Source organism: Vidua chalybeata, chromosome 2 (assembly GCF_026979565.1).
Source record: "Vidua chalybeata isolate OUT-0048 chromosome 2, bVidCha1 merged haplotype, whole genome shotgun sequence".
NCBI classification, from domain to species: Eukaryota; Metazoa; Chordata; class Aves; order Passeriformes; family Viduidae; genus Vidua; species Vidua chalybeata.
The window spans coordinates 111,894,149-111,917,567 of NC_071531.1; the positions used below are offsets into that span (position 1 = coordinate 111,894,149).

The 23,419-nt window shown below is 41.9% G+C and overlaps 2 protein-coding genes across 10 annotated transcripts in view; one reads left to right on the top strand and one right to left on the bottom strand.

Annotated features, from left to right (window-relative positions):
- Positions 1-1,688: 1,688 nt before the first annotated feature.
- On the top strand, positions 1,689-23,127 carry MAEL (maelstrom spermatogenic transposon silencer). Of its 5 annotated transcripts, none has more exons than XM_053934702.1 (13): positions 1,689-1,816; positions 2,510-2,596; positions 4,674-4,773; positions 6,699-6,854; positions 7,319-7,360; positions 7,997-8,124; positions 8,875-8,929; positions 9,267-9,408; positions 10,130-10,192; positions 10,823-10,955; positions 11,172-11,250; positions 12,025-12,132; positions 13,330-13,892. In XM_053934702.1, exons 3-13 carry the CDS (start codon positions 4,716-4,718, stop codon positions 13,368-13,370), a joined length of 1,005 nt encoding a protein of 334 aa, XP_053790677.1. In that variant the 5' UTR covers positions 1,689-1,816; positions 2,510-2,596; positions 4,674-4,715; the 3' UTR covers positions 13,371-13,892. The 5 variants fall into 5 exon arrangements, with proteins under 5 accessions (XP_053790677.1, XP_053790674.1, XP_053790673.1 ...); XM_053934699.1 differs by lacking the exon at positions 1,689-1,816 and adding an exon at positions 1,979-2,110 and having other exon boundaries at positions 12,025-12,166; XM_053934698.1 differs by lacking the exon at positions 1,689-1,816 and adding an exon at positions 1,979-2,110.
- GPA33 (glycoprotein A33) overlaps positions 17,836-23,419 on the bottom strand; it is a 51,613-nt gene continuing 46,029 nt past the window's right edge. For all 5 annotated transcript variants that reach the window (XM_053934707.1, XM_053934705.1, XM_053934708.1 and 2 more), the window contains 5 exons: positions 23,044-23,254; positions 22,333-22,491; positions 19,973-20,086; positions 19,396-19,519; positions 17,836-18,961 (listed from right to left, as the gene is read on the bottom strand). In XM_053934707.1, coding sequence (XP_053790682.1) covers positions 18,880-18,961; positions 19,396-19,519; positions 19,973-20,086; positions 22,333-22,491; positions 23,044-23,254 — 690 coding nt within the window. In that variant the 3' untranslated portion in view covers positions 17,836-18,879. The remainder of the gene's footprint in view (positions 18,962-19,395; positions 19,520-19,972; positions 20,087-22,332; positions 22,492-23,043; positions 23,255-23,419) is intronic.

Genomic DNA, 23,419 nt, shown 5'->3' on the forward strand with positions numbered 1-23,419 from the left:
AGAAGCAGATGGATGCTGAAGGAGATTCCCCAAAAGACAGGGGAACAGCAAGGAATGTGGGAGACATCACATGCCCTGGCCAAGGAAAGCCAGGCCAGAAGTTAATCAGGGCCTATGCCAATATTGCCACTTCAGTAACCCTGTCTCATATCAAATGATCAAATGTAGGGTCCTTTGTTCCAGGCAACCAGGCTTCTGCAAACTGATTGAACTTAGTTTTAAAGCCAATTGTGATTATTGCCCTGCTAGCTTCTGGGTTTGTTTTTTTTTTGTTTTGTTTTGGGTTTTTTTGTTTTTGTTGTTTTTTTTTTTTTTTTTTTTTTTTTTGTTTTGGTTTGGTTTTTTGTTTTTTTTTTTTTTTTTTTTTTTTTTTTTTGTTACTGTGGCCAATGAAGATCATTTGATTTTTGAGAGAGATCAATAGAAAGCTTAAGGCAGGATGCAACTCTGTGCCAATAATCAAGATGATGCAGATCAGATTATTTCCAGCTTTTATTTCATATGAACTGTGGTTCCCTATGCACTTTCAGTGAAGGAAGTGTCAGTTATGTCAACAAGATACATGAAGGGAAAAAAAACCCAACAACCACAAAAAGCAACCCAAAACCACAAATAGAGAGTCTGAACAGCAGCCTCAGTTGTGTGTAACATGAGTTCCCAAACAATTTTTAATAAACAAGTTTGCCCTTCCAAATGCACACATGCCCACTCACCTCCTCCACTTTCCTGCCATATATCTCAAAACTAAAGCCAGGGCTCTCACCTGAAGTTGGCCTCTGCCTTTTCCCCTTTTCCTTCCTGATCCTGGTGCAAACTCCTGCTCCCATGAGGTATTTCTTATCCTTCAGCACCCAAAGAACATTAAAAAAAAAAAAAATTAAGAAAAGCAGCCATGCCACACTCTCATCAGGACCTGTTGTGAGGTTGTTGTCCACAAAATTCAGATTCACCTACGTGGTGTGCAACAAGCCAATAATTACACACTTGAGAGAGACATTGATGATTTGCTTATTTTGGAGTTGCACAAGCCTGGGTGCTTGGTGGTATTTCACAAATCAGGCATTGCCCACTGGGCTTTCCATGCCATTACTTAACACAAAAACGCTGTGCTAGTAACCTCCCAAGTATGATTGGTAATAGTTACCATACAGTTACATAGTCCCACCTGACTCCGGTGCATGCTCAGGGGAAGGATCTTCACCTAGTCAGGGATCTTTTTGACCTGGAGGCGTGATTCTTAGTATTGCAATGAAGGTAGTTCACCTGTATCCAGGTATGTTTAAGAGGCATCTGGATCTGACACTGGATGAGGTGGTTTTGTGGTTTAGGGGTTATGGTGATAGTGCTGAGTTAGACTGGTTCATCTTAAAGGTCTCTTCCTTTAAAATCCTGATTTTAGGATTCTACAGGATGCAAGGGCTTTAAACCTTTTGCCAAGTTGGCAATATATACATCAACACCTTGATTTACTTCATCCACAGCGCTTGTTTGCTACAGAATGTCCTTGACTAAGTGGTGCTAACCACTTACCGGGTTCTACTAATATACAGTATCTTGTTTTATTTCATGAAAGACAGGAAACCTAGCTTGGATATTGGAAAGGAATTCCCTGCTGTGAGGATGGTGAGGCACGGGAACAGGTTGGCCATCCCTGGAAAGCGTTCAAGGCCAGGCTGGACGGAGCTCTGAGCAACCTGGTCTGGCAGAACTACATCATCTCTAAGGCCCACTCCAATCCCTTAACATTCTATGGTTCTGTGATCCTTAGGGCTTGTCGGCCGCAATCTGCCCCACTGGCAACTCTCCTTCACCGCTGGTAAGGAGCAGGCAAAGCTCAAACACGGGAGCACGGCCCAAGCCCAGCGGGGCCGCAAGGCGCTGCCGCGGCCGCCCGCCCGCCCTCACCGCCGGACGGCGCGGGCGCCGCCCCGCCCGCCCCTCATGAGGCCGCGCGTGGGCAGCGCCCTTCGGCGAGGCCATGGCTCGGCGCGGCGGCTGCCGCAGCGCCTTTTCGTGTTTCGTGCACGACCAGCTGCCCGAGCTGGAGCGGCGCGGGCTGCCCGTGGCCCACGTGGCGGACGCCGTCCCCTACTGCTCCCAGGCATGGGAGGTGAGGGCGGAATGCCGGCGGGGCCTTTCCTGGAGGGTGGGCTCGGCGCCATTTCAGATGTGGCCGTCCTCCCCTCAGCGCGGGGACAGCTCTGGTTCGTGTGCCGTGGGCGGGGTGGTGGCATCCCCGGGCCGGCAGGAGTAGTTCCAGGAGGTCTCTTGTTTGTGGCTTGCCCTCACTCGGAGGTACTTCACCTTCGCCTTGCTGGGTGTTTGTGATCAAGGCTTACGGCGTTATTAGGAAAAAAGCGCCTGGGAGTGTTTGAGTCAGTCTTGGCAGCCATCGATAATGTCCTTTGGAAGTGCAGGAGTGATTTCTTACACATGGAGTTTGTTGGTTTGTGGGACTGCTAGAGGGAAGCGGTACGAACCTTTTCATAACAGCTAATTTTCCTTCAAGTCCCTGACAGAGGAAGAGAAGGCAGTGTATGCAGAGAAGGCTCGTAAATGGAATATAAAGAAACGCTCTCAGAAGACAGTAAAGGAGGTAAATGGACAATGGAACGCCCTCAGTAAGAAGGAGGAGTAAACGGTATCGGGCTCTGTGTGCTCAGCTCCATAGGATGCTGTGCAAGTTCCACCTGCTCTCCTCATCCTCCAGCCTCTGGAGGGTATGGCTCCAGTACTAGTGCATACCATTACACGGGTTATGCAGGTAATTGTTCTGGTTTGAATTGAAGGTGAAGATACTTGATAACTCTTCAAACCATCGCAACTTGTTCCTTTCGGCTCATTTACCAAGAAAAATTTAGTTCTCTAACACCCTAGCTTTATGTTTAACAGTATTTTGCAAAGCCTGACTTAATTAAAAAAAATATACTGTAAATTGGTGTTACTTCTTGTTATAGGTTCATGTTGGTTTTCCTTTGTGGGTGTCATTGGTTTAGGCAGTTCTTGTCTGATGGCCTGAAAGCACAACTTAGAGGCAGCTGATTTGTTGTTCTGGAGGAGCTGTGTAGTGAACCAGGTCAATGAAATGTTGTGGCCTACGCACTAATGGAATAATTACACCCTGCCATTATTTTTAGGTTGGTTGGATAAGGGAGAGAGTAGTAACGGTGGTGTGGAGAGCAATATAGAAGTCGGCAGTTGGGTTGAGTGTGTGGGGTTGTGTCTGAAACAATACAAAACAGATAATTTCTGCTATTTACTGCCTTGAAAAGGTGCTTGTCCCTTTTGTTTGTTTCTGTCTCTTTTCCTCTCCAGCACTTCTCTGAAGCAGAGTTACTCAAGAGTTTGAATTATGTGAGGTGTCAGCTCATTTTATTTCATTTTGGTCTTTGTTGGTAGTGTAAAAACTTGTGTGTCCAAGGAAAGAAAGTCACATTTACTGCCTGAGTAAATGGATAATACTGCATTTACTTCTTAATGCTCTATTACTACATAGTGACTGTGGACAATGAATTAATGGTGAGAATAAATTCCAGGACTTCAAAACACTTATGTGGTGATAGAGGGAATGACAGGATGGTCGTAGTTTGGAGTAACTAGTAAAAATGGATTAGTTAAATTAGTCAGTCTAGACTAGAAGGGAGGTGTTAGCAATGTTTTCTGGTTTTGGGGGCCTGTGTGTCTGGGAAGAAGCTGTTTAAAATGTGCTCATCCTTGTGTGGTTTAGCAGGCTGAGCATGTGTAATTAGTGAAACTCTGTTTTTACATGTCAGAGAGAACTAAGTGAAATGGCAGGTAAGTCACAAATGGAGGCTTCTGTGTTTCCTTCCACAAGTTGTAGCATTTTAGAAGATTGTAATCTAATGATGGAATGAATAATTGCTTCACCAGAATAAAGATCATGATCCTTACTGTATCAGTAGAAAGAGGCACATATGGATATATGAGATTATGTGGTCTCATTTTATTAATCCCAGCCCAGCACACAGTCACTTTGTGTAGTGAAAGCCCACGTTCCTCTTTTGGAGGTGGCCAAAGCTTGCTTAGATGGGGGTAATTCCTCATTTTTGTTTTAAATAGTTCAAACTGATAACCAGTTAACTTTGGCTGAGATGGTTCTATGCAGTCAGGGTTACTTGGATGTGGATGTTATTCCCAATTTGTGATCAGATTCTGTAAGGCTGCCAGGTTTCTTTTCCTATTAAAAGCTTATTGTTCATGAATGGATTTTCAGAGCAATCCAATGACTTCCTTAAGGCTTTATCAGCTTATCATGAACCTGTTTCCCAGTCAAAGACAACTAACACATGTGCCAGGTGCTTTTTTCATAAAACTCATGGAGAAAAGTTTTAAATTCCAGTTTGAAGAGTTCCTGCCTGTGACAAGTGGTTCAATAATAAGAAAATACTCCTTTTGGGGTTTTTTTGTATTACATTTTGTAAATTTAGCTGTAGTTCTTTAAAGCAGTAATGGGTTGACAAAGGTACTGAAAAGAAATCTTGCTTTCCTGGCCTGCAAGTATACAGGCACTTTAATACATTAAACTTTTCCACCTAACCACAGCTATTAGTGGATATTGCATTTTCCTCTGATATAAGGAGGTGAAGGACTTTATTTGGGACGAGAAGACTTTTGTTGTGTTTTTTTTTTTTTACCTTTCTCATCTTTTCCAGACTGATGTGCCTGATCCAGTTCCTGCTCCTCTGACCACAAAGATGCCCAGTGCTACTCCTTTGCCAGATGCCTCTGCTCTGTCTTGGAAGAGTGATCAGGGTATGGTGATTTTAAGGCAGTTGATCCTGGTAGATGAGAGCTTGCCCTTTGAGGATGTTCTCTCAGTGGTACCTGTACAAAGGCTGTTTGCATTTTGCTAAAAGCCATCTGTGCCAGATGTTTTACACTACTGGGCTACTGCTGTAAAAGGTAGAGGGACATTAGGGAAAATACTGTTCCCCCCTCCAACCTCCAAGAATTCTATCCTCTGTTTTTTAGCTCAGTGGGAGTATAGCCACTAGCAGTTTCTTAACAGTTATTTTGAAGTTTTTAAGGAAAAGGTAATTTTTCAAGTCCTACATTTATGAGTTGACAAGGTCTAATCCAAGTTCAGCATACAAGAATACTTGCGCTGATTTCAAAGGGTTAAGAATTGCTAGATATCAAAGTTCCAGATTTGTATGACAGAGGTATTAAATATAACAAGGGTCTGGTCTCACTGGGAGAATAAAAGAGGGAATATGCACTCTGTCAATGCCTTTATAACATCCTGACTTGCTTCCTTATTGAAAGAACGCTAGAAAATGAAACCTTTCTGACCTCTACCCTGTCTTCAAATGGTTGTTCTAATTAGGGTTGGGTAGTGAACACATTTGTAATCTTCTACCCAATGAATATTATGTTATTCTGAAAAATGATAAAAGGTAGTGCTTACAAGGTAAGTTAGGAAGCCAGTTCATATAAGCCGTATCTGCTGTGTGGTTAAGTCTCAGCTCCAGGCTTTTTGCCTCAGTCTCTTGAACTGGTTTCATGTTGTCATGGTTATGGGGGAGCAAGAAACAGTAGCTCCATAAAAAGTGAAATGCTTATTAGTGCCCTGTGTGTGAGGGGTCATGCTCCCTTGTCATTGTGATGCAGATTTGATTGGGCTGATCATGCTGGCTGGCTTGAGTTGGCACAATTCAACTTTTAGCTGAATGATAATGGATAATTGAGGTACATTTCATGATGCTGCTCTTAATATTTCTCAGTTAAAGTTCTGTATGGTTCCCTGGAGCTATATCCATTTTTCCATAAGGTAGGAGAGGTGTCTTTCCTATGACTCCTGAGCTCGTACAGTTTAAGACCCACATAAGGGAGCATGACCATTCAGGCTTAGGGCAACTGGTGTTAAATGTCCTAAAGCCTGGCATACAAAATTATTTATGTGTAAAGACAGTTACACATCTCTAGTAGAGCAAGTAGGACTTTTTTTATGAGGGGCAGTAGTTAAGAGTAAGGATTAAATAGCTCTGTTAAACTTCACTGAGGACATTGTGACGGTCGTGAAGAGAAGGATTAAGGTGTATTGTAAAATATTTGTCATAGTTGGATACTTTTTAATTAGTAAATGATAAATCTGTTCCTTAACATTTGTGTTGGGTATTCTTGCCACTTTCTTTGGGAGCTCATTTGGTGGAGGAGAAGCAATCCTTTTAATTAGCAGACTTCTCATCTTCTTGCCCCACAGGACTACTACCAACTCGTTTAAGTGGTGTAAGCTGCCAAATTTAGCTTGTGAGGCTGTTTTGCAGCTACTGATTTGGTTTTTCCCTAACCTTATTTTCTGAAAGGGCAAAGAGACCTATCCTGAAAAAGAATAATGTCTCCTGTTGGATTGCAGGCCTCTTAACATCATGTGGTTTTGGAGGTTGGCTTTTCTTAGTTGCTTGTATTTGTTGGGGTTTTTGCCCCATCTCTACACACAGTAGGATCTCTGGAAGGTGCCCAGTGTGCCTGAATTCTGCATAAGTGTTGTTATCTTGTCATCTTGGGTACAGAGGAAGATCTGTGTGTTTTGCTTGGTTGTTGCCCTTCTTCACCCATTTTCACCCTTTTTCATAGGAGAAAGTTCACCAAAGCTTTCCCTGGATGAGAGGAGACCAGCATGGCTTCTGTAACCTCTGGTAGCTTGTCTGAAGATGTCTTTGTTCTTTTTCTTTCAGATATGGTTGCAGACATCTTCTACTTCTTGGACATTTACAGCTACGGGAAGCTGCCGCCCCACTGCGAGCAGCGCTTCCTTCCCTGTGAGATTGGGTGTGTCAGATACTCCCTACAAGATGGCATTGTGGCTGATTTCCACCACTTCATAGATCCAGGTGAGTTCCAAGAAAGTCAGAAGTACTGGGGTGAGAGGGAGGCTTTCTGGGGTCACTGCTGCCCAGGTTAGACTTCTGGTATTAAGCCAAGTTAATTTATTTGTAAATTATAAATGGTCAGACTTCTTAAAATATCAGAGCAGTGCTGAACTTGTTTCTGAAGAGATCTAGTGTCAGAACTTCATGTAACTCCAAAAAGGGTAGGATAATTCCAGGAGGACCTGCACCTGTTTGTGCATGTCAATGCATGTTTCTCTTAGCTGGACCTAAACACACTCTACAATGCACTTTGTTTTCTAAAATGCATAGAACTGAAAATAACTTTTCCAAAAATAGTTGTGGCACTTTTACAAGGGAAGATGAAGCTGTTCCTTTCTGTATGTGAAGCTGTGGTGTATAGTGGAGAGTTAAGGATCTCCTTGGTGGTGTTAGATGATGATTGTGCTTTCTCCTCTCTTTTGCAGAAGTACCACCACGTGGTTTTCGGTACCACTGCCAGGCTGCCAGTGAGTATTAATGGAGAAAAAGAATGGTGTGCAAAGGTGTGCAGTTTTAGACTCAGCTTATCTCACCTCTGTCCAAATATTTTGTAAGTCTTGATAGTCTTTGTGTGTATCTTCAGCATAAAGTGCTAATTAACAACAGGGTAACTCAAAAGATACTACTTTATATTTAAAAGTTATGTTTAGCAGCTTGGCCTATATTAACAAAATTAAAATATCTACACCATTGTTTTGTCTGGCTTGGCCTGCCTGTTTCCTTTGTGACGCTCAGTAATGTTTATAGACTCCAGTTTGTTTCTATTAGGACACTTCCTCTCCTTGTGTACAGAGGGAACAAACTTGGCCCGTGTTTTCCTATGTCTAATACTTGGATAATGGCCTTTTAAAAGGAGCAGGAGTGTGAGTGTTTGCTCACAGCCCAGAGCTGCTGACAGAAGCAAGGTTTTGGTAGCTTAAACACAGACCCTGTCTGTGGAGAGGAATGTGTGTGTTTGTGTGCATGCATATATATACACAGAAGGATAAAAAGGAGGATGGAACTGTATCTCTTAAGGAAACTGGACTTCTCACAATTTTGTGGTTTTTTGTTGTTGTTTTGTTGTTCTTGTTTTCCCCTGTCCCCCTTCCCCCCTTCATTAGGTGATGAAACCCATAAGATCCCTATATCTGGATTTCACCTTCCTCGTTCTTGTTACTCAGTTGTCCTACGGGAACTTGTTGAGTTTGCCCAGCCAGCCAGAGGTGCTCAGCCTCGCTTCTTCTGCAGGGTATGGCCAAGGTCAAAGCTCTAAATCTCCACTTCTGCTTTCACTCCTGTTGGATGACTAAGGAGACAGTTCACTCTAAAACCTAATCAGTGTGCATATAAGTGGGGAAAGACACTTGTTGCCAAAGTGTCCCAGTTCCACGCAGGAAGAAATGGCCTCTAGAAGCCAACCTTTTTATAAAGCAGAGACCTAATTTTCTGCCTTTTTATTTTCAGCCTGCACTTCTGGCTCTAATCTACTGATGAACAGGGTCTTTTGTTCTCTGACATTGTTATGACTTTGGTTAAGGGCTCCTAAGATTTGACTTAAATTGGATGTGCTCAAATAATAGTCATAAATCCTGCTTTTTTGAAAGGATATTTTTACATTTTCGTGACTCTTTTCCCCATGAGAATAACACGTGTCTTAAATTTTTGCTCAAGTTTCATTTTCCAGGCAACAGAACAAAATGTTAGGATTCAGAGGTGTTTAAATTTCATAACAAGTCTATTATGTTTCAATTCAATTCAAACCTAATCTTAATCCTTAAAAAGTAGGGAGGGACAAGATACTGGGCTCCAACCATAAATACAGTGCTCTGAAGAAGTTTGCATTTGGGTCTTCTTCAAGATAGTCATCAGGGAGGTTGCATTCAGTGCCACAAACAATTTTGGTTTGGAGGTGGCTTTTTCAGACCTGGACAGAAGTCATGGAAGTGTCAGAATTCTGTACTGTACTCCTTTGAGATGACAGAAATCTTTTTTCCTCCAGTCTAATGACAGATTCCGAATTAACTGGTGTCTTGGTCGAATGGCCAGCATAACAGGTAGAAAATGGATCATTTTTGTCCATCCTTTTCCCCTCCTACCCCCAGAAATAAGGGCCGTGTAATCATGGACAGCTGTATTTGTCTGAAAAGCATGTCTCAAAGTTTTCATAAAAGCTGGTTCTGATAGCTAGAACTCCTTTGCATGCTCCTTCCTCTTCCTTTCTCCCACCACTTTCCAGGAAGCCAGGTTTTATTAAAACCACTGGTGGAATATCTTTGTGCTTTGATGCTATGATAAGAGGCTGGGCAGTGAACAGGGACTGACTGAGAAATGAACTGAGCAGGATATTCAGTGACTCCTGTTCTCCTGGCCTGGATTTTCACTGAACTGCAGGCATTGAGAGCCACTGGGAGCTTTTTGCAGTAGAAGACCTGATAATGAAACTGTACCAGAAGAAATACCAAAAGGAGCCATCCAAGATCTGGGTGTACAGAAAACTGGATGTCTGCCTGTGGGATTTCTCCAGTAATACCAGGTGGGTTGGGTGGCTCTTTGTGTAAATGTGCCTGCTTTCAGATTCTTCTGTGTTGATACAAAAAGTGATAATTGCTTGCAGTGCTGCAGGAGCATACTGGGTGAGTATGCAGTTAATTTAGAAATAGACCCTAGTGCTTCTTCTACTAATTTAAGAAAAGAACCAATAATTCTGTCTTAAATTTCAGTAGATTAAAAAAAAAAACTGTAAATTATTCCTTGAAGTCTGCTTGGAATATGGATTTTAAGATCCATTGAGTTCATCGTTGTCACTTTGTCTTTTTTTATAGTCAGGCAGTTTTCTGTTCCCATTAATGTCTTCACCCTAGAGGGGGACCTTAAGGAGGATGGAAGAATGCACTGTAAAAGACACGTTTGGAGAGGAAAGTGAAGATGTTTATGCTATGAGGAGCTATTTCACATTAATGGGAAGCTTGAAATAGTTCAAATGGTTTAAATTCCATTTGTCTCTTAGGGTTCTCTTTTCTCCCTGCCCCCCACCTCAGCATGAAGCAGATTGCCTGATAAGCAGACCTTTAAGCTCTGCATAAACTACTTAGGGCAAAGCTATTGAGCTCTGTGAAATTTTAAAGGTACTGCATGGTCACTGCAACAAAAAGATACCATTTTTAATATTTGTTCCTGTTCTGGCCAGACCAACTGTTCTTGTTGATTAACAATGTAGGTGCTTCTGAAGTAAGCCTGAGCTTCATTTCATATAGGTGCAAGTGGCATGAGGAGAATGATATCATCTGTTGTGCTCTGGCATCATGTAAGAAAATGAGGTGAGTATTGCTTGAGGAGTTGACTCCAGAATGATGGCTTTTATTTTGTTAGCACTTCAATGGTGACAAAAGTGTTAATTACATTAGACTTCAGTGTTTGACTTCAGAGGTATTCTCAGTATGCTCTGGCATATCTCTACTTTGGAAACTTCTATACTGCCTGACATATAATGTATATACATAAGATTCTGTAATCTTTTTGGGGAGAAAGGAAAAGTAAATCGTTTGGAAACAAGGAAATGCCACTTATGATCTCTGTTGGCAGAAGTAGTAGCACTTAGAGAGACAATAATAAATAGTCTTTCATTCAACAACCTCATCATGGACTGCTATGCCCCCCCCCCCCCCCCCCCAAAAACTGCTTTTCACACTTCTAAGTGCTGCATTTGATAATGTGGGGAAGCAGTTTGTTTTTATTTCATATGTAGTTGCACAGCAGACTGGTGGTCTTGGAAGGATGCAGGGATGCTGGCATAAAGTCCTTCTGCCCTCTGGTATCTGTTCCATGCATCTCAGGCTTTGGCTACTTCTGTTTGCCAGCTGAAGAACATAAAATGCTGTGCTTCCACACATCAGCATTCCAGCCCTCTTAGTCAGACCTTTCTTGTTTTCCTTTTTTTCTTGGTCTAGTTACTGCATCAGTAAGTCCTTTGCTAGTGTTTATGGAGTCCCACTAACAGCAGCTCACCTCCCTCTGCAAGACTCTGATTGTGATCAAAGCACAAATACCAGGATTGTGAAACTGGATTCTGGACATACCCAGGTCAGATTTTTTTCAATTGATACCCTGATTTATTTCCAGTTGCCAATTTAACATGAGCTGTTTCGTCTTTGGATGCTGTCCTCTGTGACATGTGTTGGACAGACTGATGAACTTGCAGGATTTTGACCATGATTCATAGGTTTGATGGATAGTGGTGTATGTTTCATGTTAGCAGATACATGTACCTTACTTTGAATATGTATTTTTTTCATACAGAAAATGAAAGCTGAGAGTTCTGGATGCGACAAACCTTCGGGTTCTCCAAGACAGGATCGATACTTTGTCTCTTCTAATTGTGAGTTTGAAACGTCCACATTTTTTAAGCTGAAAGAGCTCTTTAAACTTAACCCAGTTATTACTTCTTCAAATTTCTGGGCTTAGATGTTGCCTGTAAGTGGTGTACAGCTCTGTGTGAGCTGTGCTTATTATTGTGTGTGGATTTCATTTCACTGAATTTCTGAAGACTCAAGCAGGAAGAGCTGACCTTTTCTTACTGGACAGAATCTTAGGGTCAAAAACATCTCTCAAAATTCAGTTTTTCTTAGAAATGTTGCTCTCTGACTTATGCTTTTCTGTTACATGGAGCCATTCCCATGCCCAGGTGCTTTGAAGCAGGGCCATTTTTAAAATACTCTCCAGCCCTTAAATCATTGTATGTACAGACTGAGCTGGTCCTCGTTGCAAATGTTCTGTCACAAGTCAGTTAAAAGTCTTCTCTTTTAAAGTCGCTTTTTGCAGAAAGGGTTTTTTTTACTAGAAGGCCTCTGAGCTCAGTTCATCTGGGCATTTCATGGCTAACCTTCAGAGGAACAGAAACAGGTTTGCAAAATAAATAAGAATTCTGAGTTTGCAGCTTGATATCTTATGCATAAGATTCATGCCGGGTTAAACTCTGTTCCACCTGGAAATCATGACCTTATGGTCTTGGTGCTTGTGGAGGACACAACCTGCCTGACTCTTGTATCAGAGGTGTTGAATAGGTTCAGCTCCACAGCATGAAGAACAATTCCATTAATTCATGTGAGCTTTAAAGGCTGATTTGATGTGCAAACTGTATTTAATTTAATAGGTGATGCTCCATGTGGTGTGAAGACCTCCCCTTGTGGAGCAAGTGTTGTACAAGGAAGAGGAGTTATTCGATTGCTGAGAAGTGCATCTGATCTATCCAAGTCTTTCAGTAATTGAAAATCTCTTTCACATCCAGGACAGCTGTAAATTCTAATTTTCTTTGTTTCCCTAAGATAACTAGTAGTTTCTCCAGACTGCAGTTTCTCATCTTCTCTGCAAACCTTGACAGTTGAAGTTCTTGTTAGAATGATAAAACTATTGAGTGGATTTAAAGAATCTTGTTCATTATCACAGGAAGACTTACTTTGAAGGGACCTGACAGTCGCATCTTTAAAACTGCATGCTGTACTAGTTGTATTTCTTAATGAATAGAGTGCAAATTGAAGATTGATTAATCAATATAATTGAATTAGAAGAATTCTTTAGTGACCAATGTGTAAACAACTTAAACTTTTTGCTTTATTTCTTTTTTTAATAACCTTCCCATCTCCTGCATGTGGAAGATGGAATTTCAGTGTGTAACAGTCTTGCTTCAAAAACTGATGCAGAGAGGTGTGAAGGGCTGCCCTAGGGGAATTAATTAAAAGTCAGTAGTCCCAAAAGTTTGCTGTAATATATCAGTTTTAGCCATGAAAAATAGAGTGGTCTTTCAAGGCAAAAAAAGCAGATTTTATATAAAATGTCTTGAAAGAAATACTGTGGCAAATTTATCTATCTGTTTATGTTCTTAGAGGGACAGGCTGTATTATATACATCAGGGCCAAGTACAGCATAGATTTTTTTTTTTTTTTAATTTGCATCAGTTTTCTTTTTAAGAAATGCATGTCCCTCAAACTTAGAGACTGAAGAGAAGTGTAGGTGTTACGGGGTTGCTTGTTAGTGGTGGGTTTTGGGTGTTATTTTTTTTTGTTTTGTTTTGTTTGGGTTTTTTTGGGGTTTTTTTTTTGGTGTTGTTTTTTTTTTTTGGAAAGAGTATCAAATTCAAACTGATACATTTCACAAGAGTTTAGCCAGGCTGGGTAGATACCAGTCATAATTATTTGAAAGCACATAAGAAAGTGGGATACTGTCTCGGTATTTTCTAGGGAACTTAGATGTTCCTTTTTATGGAGGTAGTGCTTGGACTAATCCCCGAAACCTTGTTTGTCTGAGCCTTGTGCTTAGTCCATGTGTCTCCTAAGCAAGTGATTCTGAGAAATAAGAGCTTATTTTGTTAAGTTGTTCCTAGATTTTGTACCAACAGATGTCCAGTTTTGAAATACTATTTCCATAGCAACTAACTCTGTGAAGATTTCATTCCTTGTAGGTACTGAAACTCAAGATGAGGTGGTTCGTTCCTTTGAATAAGGAAAAAATCCAACAAAAAAAATGCAAGCAAAACCCCAAATGCAGCAAAAATAAGAGGTTTATTTGAACATGCTGATCAGTGTGTCAGAAAAGGCCAAGTGCTGGTTTAGTTGGAAACCTGTTACAGCTGCTGTAAGACCAGTTGAACCCTTTCTTCCAGTGTTTTAGGATCACTGAAGTATTTCTATTCTTACCTAACTGTTCACCTTTATCACTGAATTTCCTCAATTGATTCTGTATTTCCTTCCTTGGAGGCTGCTGTCCTACCTGCAGATTTTCACCAAATAAGGGACATTAAAGCTCTAATGCTGACATTTACCAGTGAAGCACCTTGGGAATGTTGTAACAGACTGACAGTGTCTATCAAGTAGTGCTAAAGGCTTTTCTGCATTTGTATAGAGTTGTCCAAGTTCCTTAACTGACAGCCATTGCTGCATTGATATTTCATAATGTACAGAACTATTGTTTTTGAAGTATTTTCAGAGTTCACTGTTGTAATAAAAGTTTGTTTTGGTTCTTATGTAGGAGAGAATTCATTAAAAAGTATTGTTAAAATACTTATTCAGTGTTAAGTACATAAACCTAAGAACATTTTTTACTAAGCTTAATGTATTACATATCAGGACTGAGATAAAGAATGTGAGCAGAAGTGGAAAAATGCCATTAGGATTCCGTGGCATATCTGTACCTTACCACCTGTAAATTAAAATAGCACATAAGAAGGAGAAGATCTAATTATGTGCTGTAGGGAGTGGGCTGTTAACTGGGGCAGTAACTGTCTTACAGTAATAACCAACAACTCTAGAGGGGTTTTTTTGTAGTGAAAAGCATACGATTTGTGCCATTAGAATGAGTACACTAACTTTCATTATAGCTGTTATGTTAACAGAGAGTGTTTGCTGTGTCTAAGGTAAGATGGATCTTTATTGTGTCCTTAGCAATAGGTCACTCATCCAAATCCTAAAAGAAGCAAGGCAGCAATTTGGGGGATCTTCTGTGTGGAGGATCTGCCAGGTGTCACTTTGGAGGAGGCAGTGCTGTGATCCTGGATCAAACAGCGACAGCTGATTCTCGTTCCGTGGGGTGTGTCCTGTGCCAGCTGCCTAGAGTGAGGTCCACGCTGAGTCATTCCCTATTAGGAAACTTGCTGCCATTTCAGGGATTCTGGCTCTTGAGCTGTCACAGTCAAGTGGTGGTGTGCTGAAGGTCAGACTCTTCTGAATAAGTACTTGTTTTGAGTGAATGAAAACCTCTATTCTAGGAAACCCTGTTTGATTTTCTTGTAAAATAGTTGTGTTTTTTCTTTTTTGACAAGTTTTTTTTTTTTTTTTAATCAGCATAATTTTCAGAGAGAGACTGTGCTTTTGGACCTGTTAGTTGAATTAAAAAGTTCTAACCCTTTCTGCTAGCAAGGATTTCAAGCTTTGCCCAAAAGTGAAGTCACTCAAGTATATGTGTGAAACTGGGTTTATTTTCTGGTTGATAGATAGAAGTAGCTGCAGCTGACTGCAAAGACTTTAATAACATCATTCCTTTTGGCAGAGTAAATGTACTGTGGTGGAGCAGGAGAAAAACAAGTTTGTTATCTAGTTTCTGCCCTCTTGATGACTTCTGCAGGATTATCATCCCTCACTGACACCCCAGAGTGGCCAGCCAGTAAATTTTATTGCAATGATTTAGTAAAATGAAGAAATTGGCAAACACTTCTATTAATCTAACCCTGTCCTATCTCTGTTCCCTCACTTTTCCATGGTTCTGTCTTAGAGGTTCCCATTAAACTTCTCTCCCATTTTCAAATAATTCCCTTCAATCCCTAGTGAACAGGTGAAGCGCAGCAGAAGTTACAAATTCCCTTATATTGGGCTGCAATAAATTTAGTAGTAGCTCCAACACATCAAGAATTAATCTTGGAGGTTTGATCATTGTATTGTGAACCTCATCAGCCAGAACATTGCCTCGGTGTCTTTCCTGGAACAGTTGGTACAAATAAACAGAAAAGGAGTGCAGTTGCTCTAGCAACAAGGATGGTGAGATAATTAACTCCTGTCTTCCTGACAAGTTGTGAATTGTGCTCTGTACTGAATCTTGAAGTGGGCTTTGGCAGCACCAGCTTTTGTGTGTCTGTAATACTGGAAATACTTCCCAAGATCCTAAGAGGAGTGGAGAAGGCAGTGAGAGCAGTTCTTGGTGGTTGTGTGGGAAATGGGGAGGGGTAGAATCCCTGGTGCCAGCTCTGTGGGGTAAAGGAGCTTTAAGGCTGGCAGTTCATTAAGGACAGTGTCTCCCAAACACGAGCAATGCAGGAATGCAGGGAGGTTGATTGGGAAGACTCTCTTGTCTTCACAGGGATCTTGTGGCTGCATCCTGGTGCAGTGTAAGGGAGGGAGAAGCAGGTGTGGGCTACAAAGGAAGAATCCATAAACACTGGCCAGGGCTGTAGGGATGTTGTTTGGAAAGCAGATCTGTTCTCAGGAAGGGTTCAGGCAGGAGAACAGCAGCAGTGGGAGTTGCAGACCGTGCAGTTCCTCGAGCCAGATGTGCTGCATCCCAGGATGCTGAGGAGGCTGACTGACACATTTCGAGGCCGTTCGCTCACCTTTGGAAGGTCACAGAGCACAGGGAGTCCACAGCAATGGGAGGCAAATACTGCACCCATCTGTCAGAAGGGTGCTCTAGGAGAGCCTGGGCTGCTCAGTTCCACTGCACTCCTTGGAAAAATCATGGACTAAGCCCTCTTGGAATGTGTTCTTGGGTACGTGAAGTAGAAGTGGGGGACTGGAAAGAGTCAGCATGGATTTGCCGATGCTAAATCGTGCTTGACCAGCCTGTTTGAGTTCTGTGATAAGTTTGTGAATAAAGCTGAACATAACTAAATAGTAGTTTGCTGTGTAAAGAATAAAATAGGAATTTACTTTTCTACCTGGTCATACATTTTCTCCCTCCCTCCTGCATTTTGAGGGAAGTGGTTATTGAAGTTCAGTATAGATACATTAAATCTTTGGAATTAGATAAGTATCACTAGCTTAATTTATCTTCCAAATTCATTATTGCTGGTTTAATTTTGCATAAGGTTGTGGCTATACTAGAGGTAGCTCTTGGAGTTATTCCTTTTTCAAAAGACATACAAGACAGGCAAGAAATGAATTCAGTCACAGGAAAACCCTGGAATAAGGCATGAGTTAGAATATGTGTATTCCTGGCTGACGGAGTAGAACAAACTGGTTGAGGAAAAACACATAAAGCATTCTAATAAATGCACTACTTCCAAGGTATTTTAAAAAAGGTAAAAGATGATACAGCAATGAATTATCTCAGCCATGTGCTATCGCTTAGTTGATTTCTCAGTGCAGAAGAGAGCTTAGCATTGCAGAACTTGAAGTAGTTCTGTTTTAAATGTTGTCAAGTTGGACACACTTGCTTTTCCTCTGCTAGTTCTTATGGAATCTGCTTGCAGAGAATTAAATTCTGTTTGGGGGTCTTTTTGTAAACTCCTCTGTATTTTGTGGCTAGTTTCTTTAGACAACTTAGTGTAGTTGCTTACTGCTGATCTGTATTTTCCTTCATGCCTAAAATGACCATTGTGCAAGTGTTACTTGCAGACTTCAGCTGACAAACAGCAATTCAGCTTCACCTATCCTAAAAGTGAAGAGTGTGGGACAGGTAGCAGAGTGTTACAATGGTTTGTTTAGTGGCTGCTGCCAGTTTCTGGCTGTATTCTGGCATTATTCTGCTGATAACTTTCAAGTCCTTTTGCTGGACTTTCCAGTTAAGATCTTTGAGAATCCACACTGTTGTCCCTCTCTATTCCTGGTGGAGGAAAGAGGTTGTGCTGACTAATGTCTGTAACATTTATAAAAGAAATAGCTTTTGTTTCACAGTAGAAATGTGTTACAATGGTAATTAGATAATTCACACTATCCTTGCTTGTTACAATGAGACTGGAATACATACCAGCTCTGCTTCTGAGCTATGCACCAATTTTTTTAATCTGCCTTCAGCTTCTCTGTGCAATGTTTTTTTTTAGCCATCCATTTTTGCAAAGTTTTCTTATGCCTCATGAGAATAGGTCCTCAGAATGTCCTGCATTTCAGGTTATCCATTGCCAGAGAGATTTGGATTTGTGTGTTCTTTGTAAAAAACTCCTGTTGCTGGTCTTTGCAGTTGTTATTACTACGAATGAGTAATTGTATTTTAAGTATTATGTAAAACAAAGGCAGCCAGAAAGCAAGCCAGAATTACAGTTCTGGTAGGGTGGTTTTCATAGTTTGATATCTAGAAAATATTGGTCATATGTGGGAGGATGGATGGTTTTTCTTTGAAGTTAAATTTTAGATATTACAGTAACTGTTTGGGGGTAAAGTGTATGTGGGAGGCATTGCTGAAACTCCCAAAGTTGAAGATGCAGTAAGGAGTTTTGAAAGGATAAATATTTTACTGCAGAAGTATCTTAAAAACAAAGAAAAAAAAAGCTTTTAATTAGCTTGAATACCCATTGATAGTCCTTGGGGATGGACAGTCCATTCTCTTCCAAAGATACCAGTGGTAGCATTTCCCTCCACGTTTGCACACATCTTGCACATAAAATGCAGTGCTTCTGATTAAATTGTTACAGTTTTGAACAAAAAGTTATTTTTCCTTTTTCCTTCCACTCCCCCCCACCTTTTTTAAAATGAAGGATGTACTTGTCATGTACATGCTCTCACGTTGTCATTTTTTCAGAAGCAGCAGGAGCAATGGACTATTTCTGACTTGCCCATGCAACAGTCAGCAGGAAAAAGTAATGTAATGAAATTAGGAGCTCTGGGAGCTAGAACTCAGAAATTCAGGAGTCTGACAGTAAATAGGCTACTAGAGTGTTTCTAGTTCTTATCAGCTGCCCATCTAAGTTCTTACCTTATCTGTGACATTATTATGCACTGTTGTCCCAAATAGGAGACTCACTGGTCATCGATGGTTTTTTTTCCATATATTTATTTATATGTGCATGTATAATACATACAAAAACCACATTTAATAAAATGTCTTTAAAAGTCATCTTGCTTCAACCTCCATAAAAACTGTTTCTCTGTTGGACAATGGTGAAAGCTGTGACATTTGCATGACTCTGTAAGCAAGACCACCCTTCCTTGATGAAATGCAGTTGGTGACTTTCAAACCTTTTGTGGATCTGGGGATACATCAGCAGCTCTGTTCCTCTGTTCTCCAAATAGACCTGACTGGTTTCTTTTTTCAGAAAGTTGGAAGTCTGGAAGACTGCTTATTTTTGGATGACTGGGTGCAGCAGTGCTCCACATGTATTTTTCTGTTATGAGAGTGTGTGTTAGTGCTCACTGTACATCAAGCACTTCTTTCCAGGGAAGCAAGAATGTTCTCTCTCAGAACTTGAAGGCAGAGCCTTTGGCTTTCATTTTATAATTCAACTTCTTGCAGTAAGAAAGAGGGATTGATTTCTTTTCTACAGTTATGTCTGTGCCTCAGCAGATCCTGGAGATGGCAGTGGTTTCTTCATTCATTCATTTTCCACATCCTCCTCTATGCTTTCATGCCGTGTTGGCATCTGCCTGGAGGGTTCATTTCTGTCTTCTTGCACCCTAAAACATTGTTCAGGAGTAGAGATGTTAATCAAAACCAGCCAGCAACCTCGCTGAAGAGATTTTGTATTAGGATACTTTTAAACGGCTCTAAGCTGATCTAGAACTGCACCCAGCTGAAATCCATTACTTCAGTCTTGCTGGTGATGCAAGAAGGGTGGGAGCTACTTGGTGTTTTTTCATAGCGTGTGTGCTAATTCACATCCAAGGTTTGAATAATTTGGTTCTACCCAGAGACTCAAAGGTGTCTGGGACTCCTGGGCATCTCCCATGAGGAGAGATGGGAACCACTGGGGTGGACACTGAAAGGAGAAAGCAGCGCATGCTTTCCTAGATTTTTTTTCTCCCTAGCTTTCCACTCCATCTGTTGATGCTGGAGAGAAAAGGAGAGCCCTTCATCTGTTCTGTTCACTGCTGCAGGGAGAGGTACTCACGTCATCTCATAGTCAGTGTCCTTGCTTTCCCGGCAGCAGCAGCAATAGGCAATGATCCCAATCACCACAATGGCAGCAACAACTCCCCCAATGATGCCAGCATACAGAGCTATGTTCATGGATGCTGCGTGGGAAGGGAGGAGTTAGCAGGGGGAACGATGTCTAAGGGGATCAGCACAATCACTGCTCTTCAAACCCCCCCCCCCCCACCAAACAAATGTGGAAACCACATTTGTTCGACTACAGCAACTGGAAATAATTCTCTACTGGGTAGTACAGGAGCAGTTAGCTACTGACAGGGAGGAGCCTCTGGATCTGAGCACCTGCTCTTTGTCTATAAAGTTTCGTTTCAGACATTGCAAATTCAGTGCTGTCTGACTCTACAGAGCTCTTGTGTAAATTTTGGACTAACCCAATGAGTTAGTGAGTGCCCTACCAGCACGTAAACCACTGGAGAGAGTCTCTCTTAGAGGTGTGCAGAAACCAGATGATAACATTCCCCTCCTTTAATGCTTTGACTCTGAGCTAAGATGTTCTCTCTGGTACTTCTCTTCCCCAGGGCAGCCCCATCTCTTACGTGGCACAATGCTGACTGTCATGTTGCAAAACTCCGTTCCCACAACATTTGTTGCAGTGCAGATGTAAAAGCCAGAGGTGTCTGCTGAGATGTTCTTCAGAGTTATTTGTTGCCCTGTTGTGAAACACAAATCAGGCCAAAAAAGATAAGAATTAAAGCAAGGAAGTGGCAACAGCAGCCCTCCAGTTCCAGCCCAGGGTGGCTGGAGTGATGAGAGGTTATTAAAGCTGATGGATTGCTCTGTCTTGCTTGGGAGCTGCCATGCTCATCCTGAGGTTTTAGAGTGATTTGTGGGAGGAAAAACAGAAGTGTGCTGTTTTGATTACAGAGAACATGTGGTATTTGAACATTCCTTTTAGAAAGAAAATTGTAGGTGGAGGGTAGAGAAGTGTCAGTGCTTAGGGAAAGCTTTTTTTTTTTTTTTTGGCGTTGGATTTTGAGAAATGTCAGATGCCCAAATCAGGACCTGGCTCTGAGAAGTGGCCATCTTGATGAATTAACTTGTTCAACAAGAGAAAGCTCTACAGTCCTGAACCTCTTAGGAGTTCAGATATCAGTTATTTAGCAGTGGGGAGAAAAGTTTTCTACTCTGGGAGAAGCCACACAGGCTGTGTAAATAAACAAAGAAGAACTCTATTGACAGCTGTGATGCTGATGCTTTCTGTCCAGCCTCACACAGCTCAGAACCACAGGCTGGAGCTCAGCTCTGTCTGCTCAGGCAGTCAGTCTGTTTGTTACATCTCCAGCTGATATGGGTATGTGTAGTCCATGCTTTTTGCTTGTGAGAGAGGTCCAGATCCCTGCTCTGAAAGTAAAAGACTGAATACTTTCTAATGACTTTCCTGTTTCCCGGGGATCTCACTTTTTTATATTTAGGATTTGCTGGCACCTAGTGCCAGATAGTAGAAGAGCATGCAAACTGAGAAATGACAGGCCATATGCTTGCTTGATTTTTAGTTTTTATTTTCTTTCAGTTTCTACATACTCCTTGTATTTAGTTGTCTCCCCCTTTTTTTTTTTTTTTTTGTTTTTGTGTGTGGGTTTTTTTTGGGGTTTTTTTTTTGGGTTTTTTTGTTTTTTTTTTTTTTTTGGTGGGGGTTGTGTGATGTTTGTAGCTCTCAAAATCTCAGTCTAGAAGTGGAATTTAAATGCTTCTGATAAAGCAAAAGTGATTGAGTGAAATGGGGAAAAATGTGGGTCAGGTACTGTGAGCTCTGAAGTGTCTCCTGAGGGGGTTCTGCATGCTTTGCAGCAGTGGGACTTGCTTAGCACAGAAGGCAATTACCTGTAGTGACAACAGGGCACCCAGCCAGCCTGGGGCACCTGAGGACAGTCGGCACAGGCCTTGGCCATGGGTGCTCCGATGAAAGCAGAAATGAGGTGGGAATGGGCCAGCAGAGATTCCTGTCCCAGGAAGAACAGGGTGACAGCAGAAGCTGCTGCTGTGACAAATCCCACTGTGCTCAGGGCTGTGCGTGATGCGCTGGCACCGCTTAGTGGCCAGTGAAATGAATAAAGTTCCTGCCCCTGGTGATACATATTTCATGCAAGAATTAGCTGCAGTGTGGAATATCCTGTGAAGTCTCATCATCTTTAGTTTACTTCCCTTAAACCAGAAAGGGTAGGTACAGACACTTAGTCTTCCTGAAGCTGGACAGGCCAGGAAAAAAAAAAAAGTTGTTTAATGAAATAAATCTGAGTTCTCTGTCACTGGTACACTTAAAAGAGTATTAAACCCTCATTTCTGTATAAATAGTTCTGTCAAGGTCCTGTTCTGGAAATTCAGCTCCTTTTTCCTTCTAGATTCTAAGTTAAAATGAAAACAAATAAAATATTAGGGCCTGTGTGTCGGTCCTAAAGAGCCAGAAGCCTTTTTCGTGCTCAAAGTAGCAGTGGTGTAACTTTCTCATACCCCCTTTCTCTAGGTGAGGGGTCATCTCTGGAAGAAAGCTTCCAGAGCCAGCTTTTGTTTCCTTCAGTTAGAAGCAGATCTGCTTGTTGTCAAGCAAGCTGGGATGTAAAGACAGTTAGAAAACTTGATGTTGTTCCTCATGTTATGCCTTACTCCCAGCAATTGAGAAATAATTCTTTCTGGCTGCTTCCAGAGCCATGCAGCTTTCTCACTAGGGGAGAGATGAAGTTTAAGTCTTTCTGACCATTCTTACTTCAGGCAAGAGTCCTTTCCCCCTGTTAAGTTACTCCTGAGCATGTCTTGTATCAAAAAGTACAACTTTTCAAACTCCTGTTCAGAGAACATCCTAGAATAAGCCTTAAGAGTGTTTTTGTATTTGCATTTTAAAATCTTTCCAGCCCTCAATTGCAGAGACCTCAATGCCTTTATGTCTTTGGATTTCCCATACCTTCTGTGTATGGTAGCAAACGAGGCTCATTTTGCACATTGAAGCTTTTCCAGGTGTATCTGGGTGTTGGGGAGCCCTCGTGAGAAGCACAGGTCAGGTTGATTGTCTGTCCATATTCTGGTGTCCCCAGAATCTTGCACTCGGGCTTCGATGGTGCAACTGAAGGAAGAAAAGAGGAATTGTATTAATCAGAAGCAGTTTCTTCTTTCAGCCCATTGGCATCTGTGGGTTTTATTCTTGCGAGCAGAGGCTGGTCTTGCACCTGCCACCTTCTTAAGGGAACTAAAAGTGAGTTTGGATCTGATTTGTTTCTCCCTTTTTGGCACTGGAAAGCCAAGAAGGAGTTGCAAGATGCTTTTTGGGATATGCCTGATAGTGTTAGGTGACCCATCCGTTGATAACTGGAGTATGACAGGCCACAGGGGGGATGAGGAAAGCCCTGTAATGATGCCTGGGTTATTAGGAAAGTGAGCTGTACAGCTCTAAAGGCTGTTTTCTACAGCCAGCTGTCTGAGGGAGTTACATGTTCTACGCATCCCAGCGTCCTTCCATAGGAGTAGGAAAACGCCAAAGGTGGAATTGGGGATGACAATTTTTTTTTTTTTTTTTTTTTTTTTTTCTATTAGAAAATCTGTTGTTTAAACCAATGTGGACATTAGAGGAAGGGCAGGTGTGTCTGCCAGAGCTGTGGCACTGCCTGTGTCACCTCACCGAGGACGAAGAGATCCTGGAGCGCGGACTGGCGGGGGGGGTCGTCCCGGAGGCGGACGCTGCAGACGTAGGTCCCGTTGTCCTCCATGGTCACGGCACCGATGGTGATGCTGATGTCCCCGCTGTCAACGTCGCCGATGAACTGGATGCGGTGGTCGTAGCCCTCCCCATACTGCACCAGCCCATCGAAGTACCGCGACACAGCGTCAACCTGGCTCAGAGCGAGGGGACAGCATCAGCCCCGGTTTCTTCTGTGTGAGTCTGCCATCTAACTCCGTTAATCAGCCCACTCTTAAGGAGCAGCTTGGAAAAGAGGACCTTAAACTGCAGCAATTTGGGAAAAAGCCAAGAAAAACGTAGAAATTCAAAAGGTTCT

Excerpts from the sequence above, each read along its gene's own strand:
- MAEL (XM_053934698.1), top strand. The coding sequence starts at position 1,979 with ATGGCTCGGCGCGGCGGCTGCCGCAGCGCCTTTTCGTGTTTCGTGCAC. Across the intron at positions 6,855-7,318 it reads CCACCACTTCATAGATCCAG|AAGTACCACCACGTGGTTTT; the intron begins GTGAGTTCCAAG and ends TCTCTTTTGCAG. Across the intron at positions 11,251-12,024 it reads ATACTTTGTCTCTTCTAATT|GTGATGCTCCATGTGGTGTG; the intron begins GTGAGTTTGAAA and ends TTAATTTAATAG.